The sequence below is a fragment of the Eptesicus fuscus genome, chromosome 22, assembly GCF_027574615.1.
Source record: "Eptesicus fuscus isolate TK198812 chromosome 22, DD_ASM_mEF_20220401, whole genome shotgun sequence".
NCBI classification, from domain to species: Eukaryota; Metazoa; Chordata; class Mammalia; order Chiroptera; family Vespertilionidae; genus Eptesicus; species Eptesicus fuscus.
The window spans coordinates 20,009,931-20,024,376 of NC_072494.1; the positions used below are offsets into that span (position 1 = coordinate 20,009,931).

The window sequence follows — 14,446 nt, forward strand, 5'->3', positions numbered from 1 at the left end:
GGTCCGGCGGGGCGGGGCTGAGAGAGGAGGGCGGTGCTGGGGGCTGTGACGCCGGACTCGCGAAGGTTCCAGAGGCGCCGCGTGCGGTAGGCGGTCCGCGGTGTGGTGCAGGGTCAGTCAGGGTCGTCGCAGGGCTGCGGGCGCTGCGAGTCGCGTGGGTGCGGCGTTTCCTGTTCTTTCCCCCGCGGGGCTGCAGCTAGTGCCTTGCCTACCCAGCCCGACCATGGCTTCAGCTGTGGAGGAGGTAAGGGTCCCGCCTCATCTTCCTCAGTCGCCCGGTCGCGGTCGCTGGCCCCCCACCACCCTGTTTCCCGTGCTGACTGCCCTGCGGCCGCCCCCCCCTCCCTGGCAGCTTCCTGCGCCGTCGGGTCCCCGCGCTTCCCCGGCCTCATCCCTGCAGCGGCCCCTGGTGCCGAGCTGCCCCTGCGGGAAAGTTGCCGACGGCCGGGCCGGCTCTCTCCCGCGCGCGGTGCGGGTGAGCGGGGTGTGTCGGGCTTCTCGGCCTCAGGTAGTGCGGGTGGTGGAACGGGAGGCTGGTCACCTTCCTGTTTGCCCCAGGCCCTTTCGGCGCCCGTTATTGTAGCCCGGGGACGTGACGCTTCCTTAAATGAGGGCCGGTCGCGAACACCGAGTGTCCCTCCAGCGTGGAAGGTGGTGGGCAGGTGAGAAGTCTTTGGTCCCAGCCCTCGAATTCTCAGCCCTGTTTTCTCCGCACGCGCGAGTAGCCCCGTTTTGGCGGCACGGTTGTGCTGCTCTTGAGCCGTAGCAGTTAGTTCTCCTGTCAGGGGGTTATGGAGACCAAGGAATAGTTCTGTTTAAACGGTGCTGGGCGGCTAGCCGTCTGCTGTTTGGGAAGGTAGTTGTCACCACTAGCGGGGAATAGCCAGCCCTGTTCTCTCCTCCGTTCTGTAAACTCTGCACCGAAGCGGCCTCTTTTGGAGACTTAGTTTGGCAATTGCCAACTGGGACCGATAATATTTGGGTTGCTCTTTTCCTGGTCTAATTAGAATGTCAGTATCACAGTGAAGTGTTGGGTGTCTAGATTTGTTTCCTGGAAATCTTTTCCTCAATAGGAACAGGTCTGGGGAATCTCAGATTTGACTTTTTAAGTCTCATACTCTGGTTTAAATAAAGAAAAAGTTTTAAGTATTTAAGTATTATTCTGGATAACTTGCCACAAATTTACGTTATGGGTAAAAGATAGGCCTTGGGGTACTGTGTGCACTGAGGAAATAATCTCTGAAGTGACTTTGCCGTCATAACATAAGGATAGCTCAGCATTCATCCTCTTCGAAGTAAGGGACTTGCTTTTTTTGTTTGTTTGTTTGTTTGGGGAGGGGGGTGAAAAAGGGAGAGACAGGGAGAGAGGGAGAGAAATAGCAATTTGTTGTTCCACTGACTTACGCATTCATTGGTTGATACCTGTATGTGCCCTGCCCTGGGATCTAAATGGAAACCTTGGCTATCAGGATGATGCTCTCTAAACAACTGAGCTGCCTGGCCAGGGCTAAATAAATAAATAAATAAATAAATAAATAAATAAATAATTGATTTTTAGGGAGGGAGAGAGAAACATCAATTTGTTGTTCCACTTATTTATGCATTCATTGGTTGATTCTTGCGTGTGCCCTGACCCCGGATGGAACTTGAAACCTTGGCACATCTGCCTGATGCTCTAACCAACTGAGCTACCCTGCCAGGACCAAAGGGCTTTCTCAGTTGAGGTACTTAAACATTCAGGAATGTTTGGGGGAGGGTGTTTTGTCTGAGATAAAATGCACTGTTTTTAACCAATTTAAAGCATACAAATCAGTTCATTTTAGTATATTCACAGTGTTGTGAAACCATCACTGCCAATTCCAGAACATTTTCATCACACCCCAAAAGAAACCTAGTAGGGGTCCATTAAAAAGTCACTCCCCATTCTTCCTCCGCCAGCAACCACCAATCCAGTTCTGTCTTTATGGATTTGCCTGTTCTGGGCATTGCATATAAATAGAAGCTTACAGTATGTGGCCTTTTGCCTTTTGGTTCCTTTTCACTTAGCATAATGTTTGCAAGTTCATCCATGGTGGAGCTTGTATTCCTTTTTATGACTTAATAATAGTCTATTATATGGATACACCACATTTTGTTTATCAGTTAGTCAATTGATGGACATCTGAATTATTCCTACTTTTTGATTGTTAGGAACAACGCTGCTATGAATACGTGTGAACTACTTTTTATGCGGACATAGGTTTTCAGTTTTCTTAAGTGTATACCTAAGAATGGAATTGCAGCATCATATGGTAACTACCGGTAACTGAGAAATTGCCAAACTCCTTCCCAAAGTGGCTGTACCATTTTACATTCCCACAAGCAATGTCTGAAGATTCCCTTGTTATTTCCTGGGTCGTTTTTGTTGTTGACATTAGCCATCTTGGTGGGTATGAAGTGGTATTTCATTGTGGTTCTGATGTGCATTTCCTTAATGACTAATGAATGAAGCTGAGCATCTTCTCATGTGCTTAGTGGTTATGCCATTTGTATATTTTTTGAGAAATGTCTTTTCATTCCTTTCCCCATTTGGAGGCACTTTGATTTTAATGCCTTATAGTGTAGAATTTGGAACTAGATTAGAAGGTAAATTTGAATGTGTTTATGGGTGGGTATAAAAGGGATATGTGATTTTTGCATAAGAAAAGCAAGTGAATGCCAAGGTAAATTAGATGAGAAGCTGCTCCATCTAAGGCACCTTAAAGTATGTGTGCAGGAAAGGCTTTTACTGGTTTCAGGACTGCAGGGAACAGAACAATTGAGGAATACCATAAAGGCCTGCTTGAAGTTGTTTCAGACTTACAGTGGATATACCTCATGTTTGTAGTTTGTAGCACTTGAGAGCCAAAACTGGCTATAAAGGGCCTGGGAATCCGTTAATTCTCAGAGTTCTTTTCAGTGTCTGCTCAAAAAAGGATTCCTATTCTAATCAAGAAGTAAAACCCCGTGTTTGATACATTTTTTAAACTAAGTTCTTACTCTAGGGACATAAACTAATTTTTATTTCAACATTTTTATCATATTGGTATTAGAATCATATGAAAAATTTAAGCCATTATAATAATAATAAAAAAAGATTGCTTTGCTTTGAACTAAAACATCTTGGTGTTATGCTCCCAAGATGAGCTTGCAATTTTTTTGTCTTAGTAATATGAATTTTGGGGTCGTGAGCATGGACAGGAGACGGCACAGTTGGACTTTTTATACCATTATCAGTTATAGATGGTGAAGCAAGGGCATCTGAGTTAAATGAGATAATAAAAGAGTTGGATAAAAGAAAGCATTCATTTTTCTGTCACTGCATTTTTATAAGACTTGAGAAACATTAGGACTCCTAAACTCTACTTCAGATATTATACTGAGTTATTTAAAGATGTTTATATTGAGCTCTTTATATGTGTTCAGGATATAATGTAAGTATCCTCCTATCAAATTGCTAGTATCAGCCAGAATGTAAAATTATTTTAAGAAAAACAAATTCCTTATTTGTAATGTGTCAGAGGATAACTGGGAAAATATATATATATTTTTTTAAATATATTTTATTGATTTTTTACAGAGAGGAAGGGAGAGGGGTAGAGAGCTAGAAACATTGATGAGAGAGAAACATCGACCAGCTGCCTCCTGCACACCCCCTACCGGGGATGTGCCTGCAACCAATGTACATGCCCTTGACCGGAATCGAACCTGGGACCTTTCAGTCCGCAGACCGACGCTCTATCCACTGAGCCAAACCGGTTTCGGCTGGGAAAATATTTTTTAAGCCCATTAATTTTCTTAACAGTGTCAATTAACAGTGTCTTAACTCTCAAACTTAAAAAACTGTTGGCTCTACCTCTAGAAAGTAGACTTCAGTAGGCGAGGTACTGGCATGAGGAAAGAACAGCAGGTGGCTTTTATAATGATCAGGAGTATGTTGGGTTGTTTGCTCAGGCTTTTTCTCTCTATTGTGCAGCCAAGTCCCAGACTTTCAATCATAAGTATAAGCCTGGAGCTTCAGAACAAGACTTTTTCTTAAAAGCAGAGATACATTTTCTTTATCTTTTGTCTTAAAAATTCAAACTTTTTAATGTGTAATATTTAGGTATTTGGTGAAGGAATATCAGTGAAGAACAATCCCTGATAGAGTTAGATGACCTCAGTGAAGTTACTGGAGCATTTCACCACTCATCATGTATTCCGTCATCCTTTTACTTTAATATTTTTAAAATTCCAAATTTTTAAATTCCTGATGACTAGAACTGCATGTTATAAGGGAATCTATGAACTCCTTTTCTTAAAAAAAAAAAAAAGATTTCTTCATCTCAATTTAAATCACAGAAGGATCTTGTAAATATAATGTTCTACAACAGCCCTAGCCTGTTTGGTCAGGGAATGGAGCATAGGCCTGCGGACTGAAGGGTCCTGGTTCGGTTTCGGTCAAGGGCACATGCCTGGGTTGTGGGCTCGATCTCCAGTGGGGGGTGTGCAGGAGGCAGCCGATTAATGAATCTTTCTCATCATTGATGTTTCTGTCTCTCTCTTCCTCTCTGAAATCAATAAAAATATATTTTAAGAAAATGTTCAACAAAGGCAGATAACAGTCTACCACACTGGAAAATTTAGGCTTGATTACCTATTGTTATTACAAGATTGTTAAGTTTTCATTTTTTATTTAAAATAGGCTGGAGGAAAGAATTCAAGTTACTACCCAACCTGAGAAAATTTAAATGAACCTCCTTAATTCTTAGTTCTTATTTCAGTAAACTGAAATGACCAATAGGCATAATATCAAGCTTTTATCTTATCATAGCTAACTTATCTTTTACTTTAACACAGCTACAGAAAGATCTTGAAGAGGTGAAGGTGCTGCTAGAAAAGGCCACTAGAAAGAGAGTACGTGATGCTCTTATAGCTGAAAAATCCAAGATTGAGACCGAAGTCAAGAACAAGACGCAGCAGAAGTCACCAAGGAAAGCAGAACTTCTTGACAATGAAAAACCAGCTGCAGTGGTTGCTCCCATTACAACGGGATATACAGTGAAAATCAGCAATTATGGTATGACGCGCTCCCCTACATCCAGCTCTTTTTGCCTGTGAGCAACTGATCCTCAGTAGTGACCCACTAACATAACAAACTTAATTTTAAAAATAGTTTTGAGTGTTTGTTTTGGTGGTTTGAATACATCACTTATTTAATAAGATGCTTTTTAAGAGATGAAAAAGGATAGGATAAGGATACATTCTAGAAGCTATTACTAGAGCAAGCTGATTTAGTACAATGATGAATAGCAACAAGAAAGAACCTACTCGGTATATATGGAACAAAGCTTTTTATTTTGATTTTCATCCTGTTTTGCATTTCATTTTGACAGCCACCAATATTAATTGAGGAAAGAAATCTAGTTAAATTCAAGAAACATTTTTGAGCACCTATGTGCCACTGTTGTGCTTGGACTTGTGGACATGTTATTGGTGGGAGCACTCCTTGTCCCTACTGGTTGTTGGTGGGAGTAGGCTTGTGATGTCCTGAGAAAAAGAATTTTCTGATACTCGCACTGGAGGGTAAGAGACTGTAGAAAGCTTTATTTCTGTGGAATTATATACCCCTGAGTTTCCAGGTCCCATTTCTCTTTGTCCTGCCATAGCAGTGTAGCTATGGCTTCAGCAGAGCTTGGATCAAAGCTGTTGCCTAGAGTTTTCGTTTCATGTTGGAGCAGTGTCCAGTCCAGCATTGAGCTAGGTTGGCTTGTGTTTCCAGTTGCAGTCCATCAGTCTATTGTGTGTGGGGTCTGCAGGGCCATGTGGCTATGGAGGGAACATGGGCGAATGCAAGAGAGCCCAATGAGCCAAGAGCACCAAGAGAGCAAGCTCCTTTGTTTGGGGGGCAAGCTCCTTTGGGGGATTATGTATTCCCAAATTTTCATGAGCTTGCATAGGCCCTGCCCCCTCTAGCCAATCCACGGTTCCCCAGGTTAGATCAGTAGGCAGGTACCTTCCCAAATTCACCCCCAACTTTTCTGTACCTCTTCCCTTTGTTAGACCCCTTTCTCCAGTGTTTTGCAGGGAATGGGCCAGTAGTTCGCTGGGGAATGTGAAAGTGCAGCTTCCTGGTGAAGCTGCCCCCAAATGACCATGCTAATAATGTCTGGCCTTCACTTTATTCCTTTCTTATCTATACTAATAAAAGGGTAATATGCTAACTAGACCGGGAGACCTTCTGGATGTCCTTCTGGACAAAGCCATGGTGGCGGGGCTGAGGCCGAGGCAGTTAGAGGCAATCAGGCCAGGAGGGGAGGGCAGTTGGGGGTGATCAGGTCAGTGGAGGGGGAGGACAGTTGGGGGTGAGCATGCCAGCATGGGGGGCATTTGGGGGTGAGCAGGCCGTCAGGGGGAACAGTTGAGGGTGAGCAGGCTGGCAGTGGGGGGCAGTTGGGGCAATCAGGCCAGCAGGGGAGGGGGGAAGTTGGGGGTGATCAGGCCAGCAAGGGGGAGGCAGTTGGGGGCAAGCAGGCCGGCAGGCAGAGTGGTTAGGGACAATCAGGCAGGCAGGTGAGCGATTAGGAGCCAGTAGTCCCAGATTGCGAGAGGGATGTCCGAGTGCCGGTTTAGGCCCGATCCCTACTGATCCCACAGGGATCGGGCCTAAACCGGCAGTCAGACATCCCCCAAGGGGTCCCAGATTGGAGAGGGTGCAGGCCGGGCTACTAGTTATTAATAACTAGCTAATTACAGTGGTATCAGACGGATAACAATGACAAAGACCTAGACCCTGCTTATGGTGCTTGGGACATAGATAAAACGAATACCACAAAAATCTAACAATACCATTTGTCCTCAGTAGATCGTAACTTTTTTTGTTTTGTAAGCAGTACAACTTAAATCTGAGTGATTAATTATTATGAAGGCAGGGACAGCCTTATATTTCTTTTTGCTCATAAGATAAGCACATAGTAAGTACTTAATAAATTTATAAATTATGGGAATGCAGCTAATGAAATGATTCTACTTGTAGAAGAGACATTTGAGTTTGAAGGGTGCATTCAGCAAGTGTGAAAAAAAGAAAGGGAATTTCATGAACAAATGACATGGATAGAAACATTAAAGGCATCAGATCATGTATTTTTTTTAAGATATATTTTTTATTGATTTCGGAGAGGAAGCGGGTGGGGAGATAGAAATATCGATGAGAGAATCATTGATCAGGTTCCTTCTGCATGCCCCACACTGGCATGTGCCCTGACCAAGAATCAAACCATGACTTCCTGGTTCATAGGCCGACAACCACTGAACCACATTGGCCGGGCTCAAACCATGTATTTTGAGTATTGAAAAGCAATGTGTGTCGTGCTTAAGCAATGTGTGTCGTGCTTAAGAGATGTACTATAGGAGTTATGCTATGTATTTAGTTGATTCATACAGGAAAATGGTCTGAAGGTGGTAGGATTATGGCACATTAAGGAAGAACCTACATTTGTGTTTAGGGAGAAACTTAATGTGAAGGATGGATTAAATGAATGATAAGAGAAGTTCTATATATATCTATAATGATATGTGAAGTTCTATAGGACTCTGTAGGACTTTTTAAAAAATTGACACTATATTTCATTCTATAGGACAAACTGAGGAAGTGTGAGGGATATATATATTATATACAATAAAAATACTTAATAGGCTTTTATGTGATGTTTGTATATTTTTTGTGTTGACAAATCATCTAGATTATAATGCCAGTAGTTTGACAGTGTATACTGAAATGGCATTTAGTAAATGTTAGGTTAGTCAAATTAGCAGATTTGGGTGAATCAGACTCTACTTTGTCAGAGAAAGGAATTGAGGAAGCTATGATTGGTTGTATTTGTTGAACTGCTTAGATAAGTAGAAATGATTATGGAATTAATACTGATGTTTAGTAATCCAGCTTAGTGGAGAATACTAATATTTAGGGATAGGACAAAATTATTTCCATAAATAGGGGAAATGAACTACTATTAAATAATATACTTAAGTCCCTAGCCTGTTTGGCTCAGTGGATAGAGCTGTCCGCCTTCGGACTGAAAGGTCCCAGGTTCAATTCTGGTCAAGGGCATGTACCTTGGTTGCAAGCTCCTCCCTAGCCTGGCCCTGGTCAGGGCTCGTGCAAGAGGCAGCCAATCGATGTGTTTCTCTCACATCAATATTTCTTTCTGTATTTCCCTCTCTCTTCCACTCTCTAAAAATCAATGGAAAAGTATCCTCTGGTGAGGATACTTTATTTTGAGGAATAGAAAGAACATGGGCTTTGTGTTCAGTAAACATGGATTTGAATCCAAGTTCTACCACTGGCTAAATGCCTAATTTTGGGTAGATTATTTAACTGCTTTGAAGCTCTTCTCCATCTAGAAAAATATTTATATTTCAATTTTTTCATGTTTCTATTACTAGATTTCCATTTTACTTCATTTTATTATAAGCCATATGCACTTACTGTTTTAAAGATAGTGTCAGACTTCACTCATGTCTTTTTTTGTTATTTTTGTTTCTAGGATGGGATCAGTCAGATAAGTTTGTGAAAATATATATTACCTTAACTGGAGTCCAGCAAGTCCCCATGGAGAATGTGCAGGTGCACTTCACAGAGAGGTGAGTTCCCATTATGGGGAAGACAGTGAGTGAGCTGTAAGTCAGCGATTACTTAGTTATGGCCTCTTTTTTTTTTTCTTTTTCTTTTACAGTATCTAAAATTCTGCTTAAATTTAGAATTAATTGTCCTACACACCTGTTTGAAGGGGTGAATCTTCTCTGGGATGGCCAGATGCTCAACTGTGGCTTATTTCCACAGGAACTAGACAGCACCTTTCATAGAACCAGAAAGATAATGTGTTTGTTATTATGTTGTAGGTCATTTGATCTTTTGGTAAAGAATCTAAATGGGAAGAATTACTCCATGATTGTGAACAATCTTTTGAAACCCATCTCTGTGGAAGGTAGTTCAAAAAAAGTAAGTCTGCTTTTTTTGTCATATTGTGAAATCTCATTAAATTGTACTTGGCCAATTTAGAATTGAGATGAAGTAGAATTAATTAATCCTGTATAACAGAAGTCAGCAAACTACAGCATGTTGCTTATTTTGTAAGTACAGTTTTGTTTGAACGCAGCCACACTTGTTTGTGTATTGTATGTGTGACTGCTTTTATGTTATGACGGCAGAATTAAGTAGCTACAGCAGATCATGTGGCCCACAAAGCCTAAAACATTTACTCTCTGGCCCTTTACAGAAAAAGTTTGCCAAGCCCTGCTCCAGAAAAAAAAAAAAAAAAAAAAAAAAAAAGATTATTATAGGAATGTTGCATTAAATTCTGGAGAGGACTATGCTTTTAAAATGGTTAACAGTGGGACTTGAGTTTTAATGCCAGTCTTGCCACTTATTGGTTGTGACCTTTTGTGGCAGGTCATTTAATAACTTCCTGTCTCAGTTTCCGCAATTGTACTATAGGAATAATTTATCTCACAAAGCTGAAATTATATATGAAATGAAATATATATAAAGTGTTTAAATTAATAGTAGCTATTATTAGAAGCTTTATGGGTTTTGATACATAAAAGGACTTAAATACTTAGCCTAGTTGGAGTTAGAAGCTATAAAAATAAACTGTCTTGTCTAGCCAGTCTTACTCAGTGGTTGAGCGTCAACATATGTACCAGGAGATCACGGTTCGATTCCTGGTCAGGGCACATGCCGTGGTTGTGGGCTTGATCCCCAATGTGGGGCATGCAGGAGGCAGTTGATCAATGATTCCTTTCTTATCGTTGATGTTTCCATCTCTCTCTCCCTCTCCCTTCCTCTCAACTAAATATGTATTTTAAAAAATAAACTATCTTTTCAAAACCTGTTATTCACTAATTCAGATAATCCCTCCTTTCTACCTGATTTAAATAAATGAGGTTTAATGCATCTGGTATATAGATGTGTCATTCTGCCATATATACATAGAATTATGTAGCAGCTTAAAGGTAATACTGGAATATAATTTATTGATTAGCTTGTGTCTCACTGTTCACTTTTCATCAGCTAATTCCATAGTTGAAGGATACTCAAAGGACTCCTGTCCTAGGAGTTACATGGATCATTGTTGAAAGAGTTGTATACTCTAACTCGTCCTGTTTTTTTATTACCTTCCAGACTCAGTGATACTGCCTTATATGATTGGATTTTCTGCCTGTCTCTGACCCCTCTTACTATGTTACTCCACGCTTCACCAAAATCCAGCCACTCCTTTTTTCTTTTTATTCAAACACACCAAAATCATCCCATCTTGGAGCCCTTATCCTTGCTGTGCCAATTGCCTCGAAGACTCTTTCTCCTGGATCTTGGAGAGCGCTTCCTGATGAAGGTCCTTCCCCAGCTCCCATTAACACCCTCTTTGTCTTGAGAGCACTTAGTATTTGACAGTACTCTAATTTTCCCTGTTGTGGTCTTTCTCTTCCATGATTGTTCAGACTCTGACCTCTATTCATAAAGGTAGTACTAGTTCCTAAAACAGGTCCTACACATTAAAGTAATGATTGGTGAATAAATAATTGTCTTCTAAACATTCATGCGTATCTCCGTGTATTCTAGGTCAAGACAGATACAGTTATAGTCTTATGTAGAAAGAAAGCGGAAAACACACGGTGGGACTACCTGACTCAGGTTGAAAAAGAGTGCAAAGAGAAAGAGTGAGTTCATTTTCATTTTCTTAAGAATTTTAATGTATTCTTTGCTGGGATTATAGATTTTTAATAGTTTGCCTTTATAGATAATAGAGTTGTATAGTCTGTGATTTGACCACTTACTTCTCAGTGTCTACTAACTAACCCAATTATCTTAACATATGCTCCAACTATCAGAACCTACTGGAAGTGTCCAGCATGTTGCATTTGGTTGGCTCTTTTGTGCTGGTTCTTAACCCTGGACCAATAGTGCTTCTCTAGATATGGTGCCCATTCCCAGAGATTTCATTTTAGTAGTTCCAGAGAGACCCAGACAGCCTGTGGTTTTTGAGTTCCATAGAAGTTTCTGGTAATGTAGTTATGGAGTTTTATTGTCACTGATGTAGGGTGGAAAAGATAGAATATTTTTATCCCACTTTAATGCTATTCTAAAAAATATTTATTCAAGGACACTTCCATTTTAGGTCACACATTCCTCTGTATTGGTAATGTACTACATGGAGTCAGTTAGCCTTCTACCTTTGTCTCACTCTGATAGTCAGCATGCATTTGGTATATGGTTGACTAGAGTTGGGCACACTCTATGGAACTGATTTTTAAATCTAGAGTGAATTACCTGAATACAGAACCCTGTCTTACTGTTTACCTCCAGTGTCCAGTATATAGCCTGGCACTTAATAAATGCTGTGAGTAAAGAATTAAATATGAAGTTAATTGGCCTAGGTCGAACATTGATTGCACGAAGGATATTGCCTACATTAAGAACTGTTGTTTTTACTGCCAGGCACAGGCCCATACCCATATATCTCAGGTTTTAGAGGAGGGCTTTTCTAATTAAAAAATATGAAATTCAGTGTCTGTCCATATGTAATGTATGTTTGTGTTTTTCTCTCGAAATATTTTTTCAAATAATATGAGGAAACATGCTTTAAAAAAAAATTAACAGTTCAGAAAAGTAAATGCTTATTTACGTACTTCTTCTGCGAAAAATTAACTAAAATCCCACTGTCCCAAGAAAACCCCTAGCCATTTTGATGACCCCTCTTTGCTACAACCAGAAACATAATGTATGGGTGTATATTGTTTTAATTAAGATGAATTTGTTATATGCTGTATTAATTGTGAATATCTTTAGATACTCAATATCTTCTCCTTACCTCCACTCCTCCACTTGCTATAAATGTTAACCTGATTTGTATCTTCCCATACTTAGTAATCAATCATGCATATAAAATTTGTCAGTAAATGGGATCATTTGTGTATACACACACATAATTTTTAGATGTATATATACATATTTCTTAATTATTACGTTTTCTTTTTAACAGAAAGCCCTCCTATGACACTGAAACAGATCCTAGTGAGGGACTGATGAATGTTCTAAAGAAAATTTATGAAGATGGAGATGATGATATGAAGCGAACCATTAATAAAGCCTGGGTACAATCAAGAGAGAAGCAAGCCAAAGGAGAGACAGAATTTTGAGACTTTAAAGTTCTTTCGGGAATTGTGATGTGGAAAGTGATGTTTCCAATAAGGACATATTGGTGAGCTGCAGATACATTTAACAGATAATTTTACAAAGCCTTCTTCTAAGTAAAGGCAATGAATTCTCCTACTGGAGGATTTATTTAAATAAAATATGCTTATTAAACAGTTCCTCTAAAGATGGTTTCCTTAGTAAACTGGTCATTTTAATATTTGCATTTTAATATTTGCAAGTCTTGCCTAATGAAAATGCCATATTGTGTGTATTTTTGTTCAGCTAAGAGGTAGGGAAAAAAATGTTACTGCTTGTTAAGTTCTTGACATCAGTTCTCACCAATGTAAGAATACATAAATAAAACTTGAATTTTTTCAGAAAATGCAAATTCGTATCCATGCTTCAAGGTTGCTATAGGGACATTTCTTTTCTGTTAGCAGCTTAATACATATACCATGCATTACAATGTCCTAATGATCCAAACACAAATGTTCTTCTCTAGGTTTAGATACAGTTTATGAATAAACTAGAGGCCCAGTGCATGATTGAATCATGCACGTATAGGGTCCCCTACACGCTTTCGCTTTCGATCATGGGGAGTTGGGTGCCTGTCCGCTGGTGCACCAGGCGCCGGAGGCTTCTGAAAGGCCTGGTGCCTGAGTGGAAAGGCATCCAGCTCCCACGCTTTCCCTTTCGATCGCTGGTGCACCAGGCTGTTCAGAAGCCTCCGGCATGGCGGAGGCTTCTGAAAGGCCTGCTGCCTGAGCGGACAGGCACCCAGCTCCCCCGCTTTTGATGGTCCGCGCGGCGGGACGTCAGCTCGCTGCCCCAGAGGCCCCTTCTGTGCCGCAGCACAGCCATGGCACAGACGCTGAGCTCGTGCCACTGCTGGCGACACAGCTCAGCATCCCGCCCGCCCAATCAGCTACCCCAGCCACCCCGAGTCCCGCCCCCCCGCGCCTCCTGGCCAATCATGGGCATAGCGAAGGTACAGTCAATTTGCATATTTGTCTATTATTAGGTAGGATTGAAACTAAATCTGATTTTGACAAGGATAAATATCTTTGTATAGTACCAATTAGTAAGTTTTGCCACTGATCAGATAGCTTACAAAAAACAATAACCATAAGCTAAAAACAGATGTAAAAATCCCTCTTCTATTTTCAGTGAAGTTAGGTTTTTTTATTCAGTGGAATATCTTTAATACCTGTTTTTCCAGGAAAAGTTGGGCTTTGGGGGAGAAATTGTTTATTTTAGAGGGAATTGCTGCTCCTAAAAACAAGAGGAAGAGCAAAAAGCCTATGATCTCCATAACTATGTTATATTGGAGGTATTTCCCAATGCAACTGAGGAATAAGAGAAAACAAACACACAGAGGAGAAATCCAAGAGGAGATTAGCCAAGACTGCTATGAGAAAATTTGGTACCAGTGGTAGAATAAAGTTTGTTAGGTAGCATTTAAAATTAATAAACAGCCTATATATAGGCTAGTTACTACTACTTAACATATTAGTAAAACTATAATTAAAGCTGTGATGTTGACACATGAATAAACAGACCAATGGAACAGAATAGAAAAAGACCCAAGGCAGAAGTTGTATTGAGCTTCACTTTATTGCACTTCACAGGTGTTGCATTATTTACAAATTGAAGGCAAGACCCTCCACCAGCAAAAAGATTACAACTCGCTTTATTGCGATACTCAATTTATTTCAGTGGTCTGGAACTGCACCTGCAATATCTCTAAGGTATGCCTCTAGTAGCATTTCAGCAAGGGGCAGAGATGGGTTTTTATTGAGATAACCAAAAATAACGATATGTATACATTACAAACAGATGAAAGTAATATATATGTGAAGCCATGTGAGCACTAGAGGACGTGGATAGAACTCCATTATTACCCAAGAGTGAGGGAAACCTACACTATGTGACTTAAAATCTAGAAGTAATAAGGCTAAATATTGGTTAATTTTAACTACATAATAAATGTTTACATAGCCAAAAAAAATCACACAATAAAAAATACATGATGTGTCAAGAAGATTCCAAAATTAAGAAATTGTTCACAAAAAAAGAAATGTAAGTGAACTTTAACATAAAAAGATGCCCACCTTGTGCAGAAGAGAAATTTAAAAATACTTTTTTACCTTTTATTGGGAAAACCCAAAGTTGAGCCTACTGATTGTTGAGGGTATGGGGAAATTCATATGTGGGAATGGAATGAAAACGATGAGAAGGTTAAAACATGTAGAA

At 40.3% G+C, this 14,446-nt stretch overlaps 1 protein-coding gene across 1 annotated transcript; it reads left to right on the top strand.

The window, feature by feature from the left end:
• Window positions 1-52: 52 nt before the first annotated feature.
• On the top strand, window positions 53-12,581 carry CACYBP (calcyclin binding protein). Its single transcript, XM_008145878.3, has 6 exons — window positions 53-244; window positions 4,858-5,077; window positions 8,544-8,640; window positions 8,899-8,998; window positions 10,619-10,716; window positions 12,039-12,581. The coding sequence occupies exons 1-6, from the start codon at window positions 224-226 to the stop codon at window positions 12,193-12,195; spliced, it is 693 nt and encodes a 230-aa protein (XP_008144100.1). The 5' UTR covers window positions 53-223; the 3' UTR covers window positions 12,196-12,581.
• Window positions 12,582-14,446: the final 1,865 nt, after the last annotated feature.

Excerpts from the sequence above, each read along its gene's own strand:
- CACYBP (XM_008145878.3), top strand. The coding sequence starts at position 224 with ATGGCTTCAGCTGTGGAGGAG. Across the intron at positions 5,078-8,543 it reads AGTGAAAATCAGCAATTATG|GATGGGATCAGTCAGATAAG; the intron begins GTATGACGCGCT and ends TTTTGTTTCTAG. Across the intron at positions 8,999-10,618 it reads TGGAAGGTAGTTCAAAAAAA|GTCAAGACAGATACAGTTAT; the intron begins GTAAGTCTGCTT and ends CGTGTATTCTAG.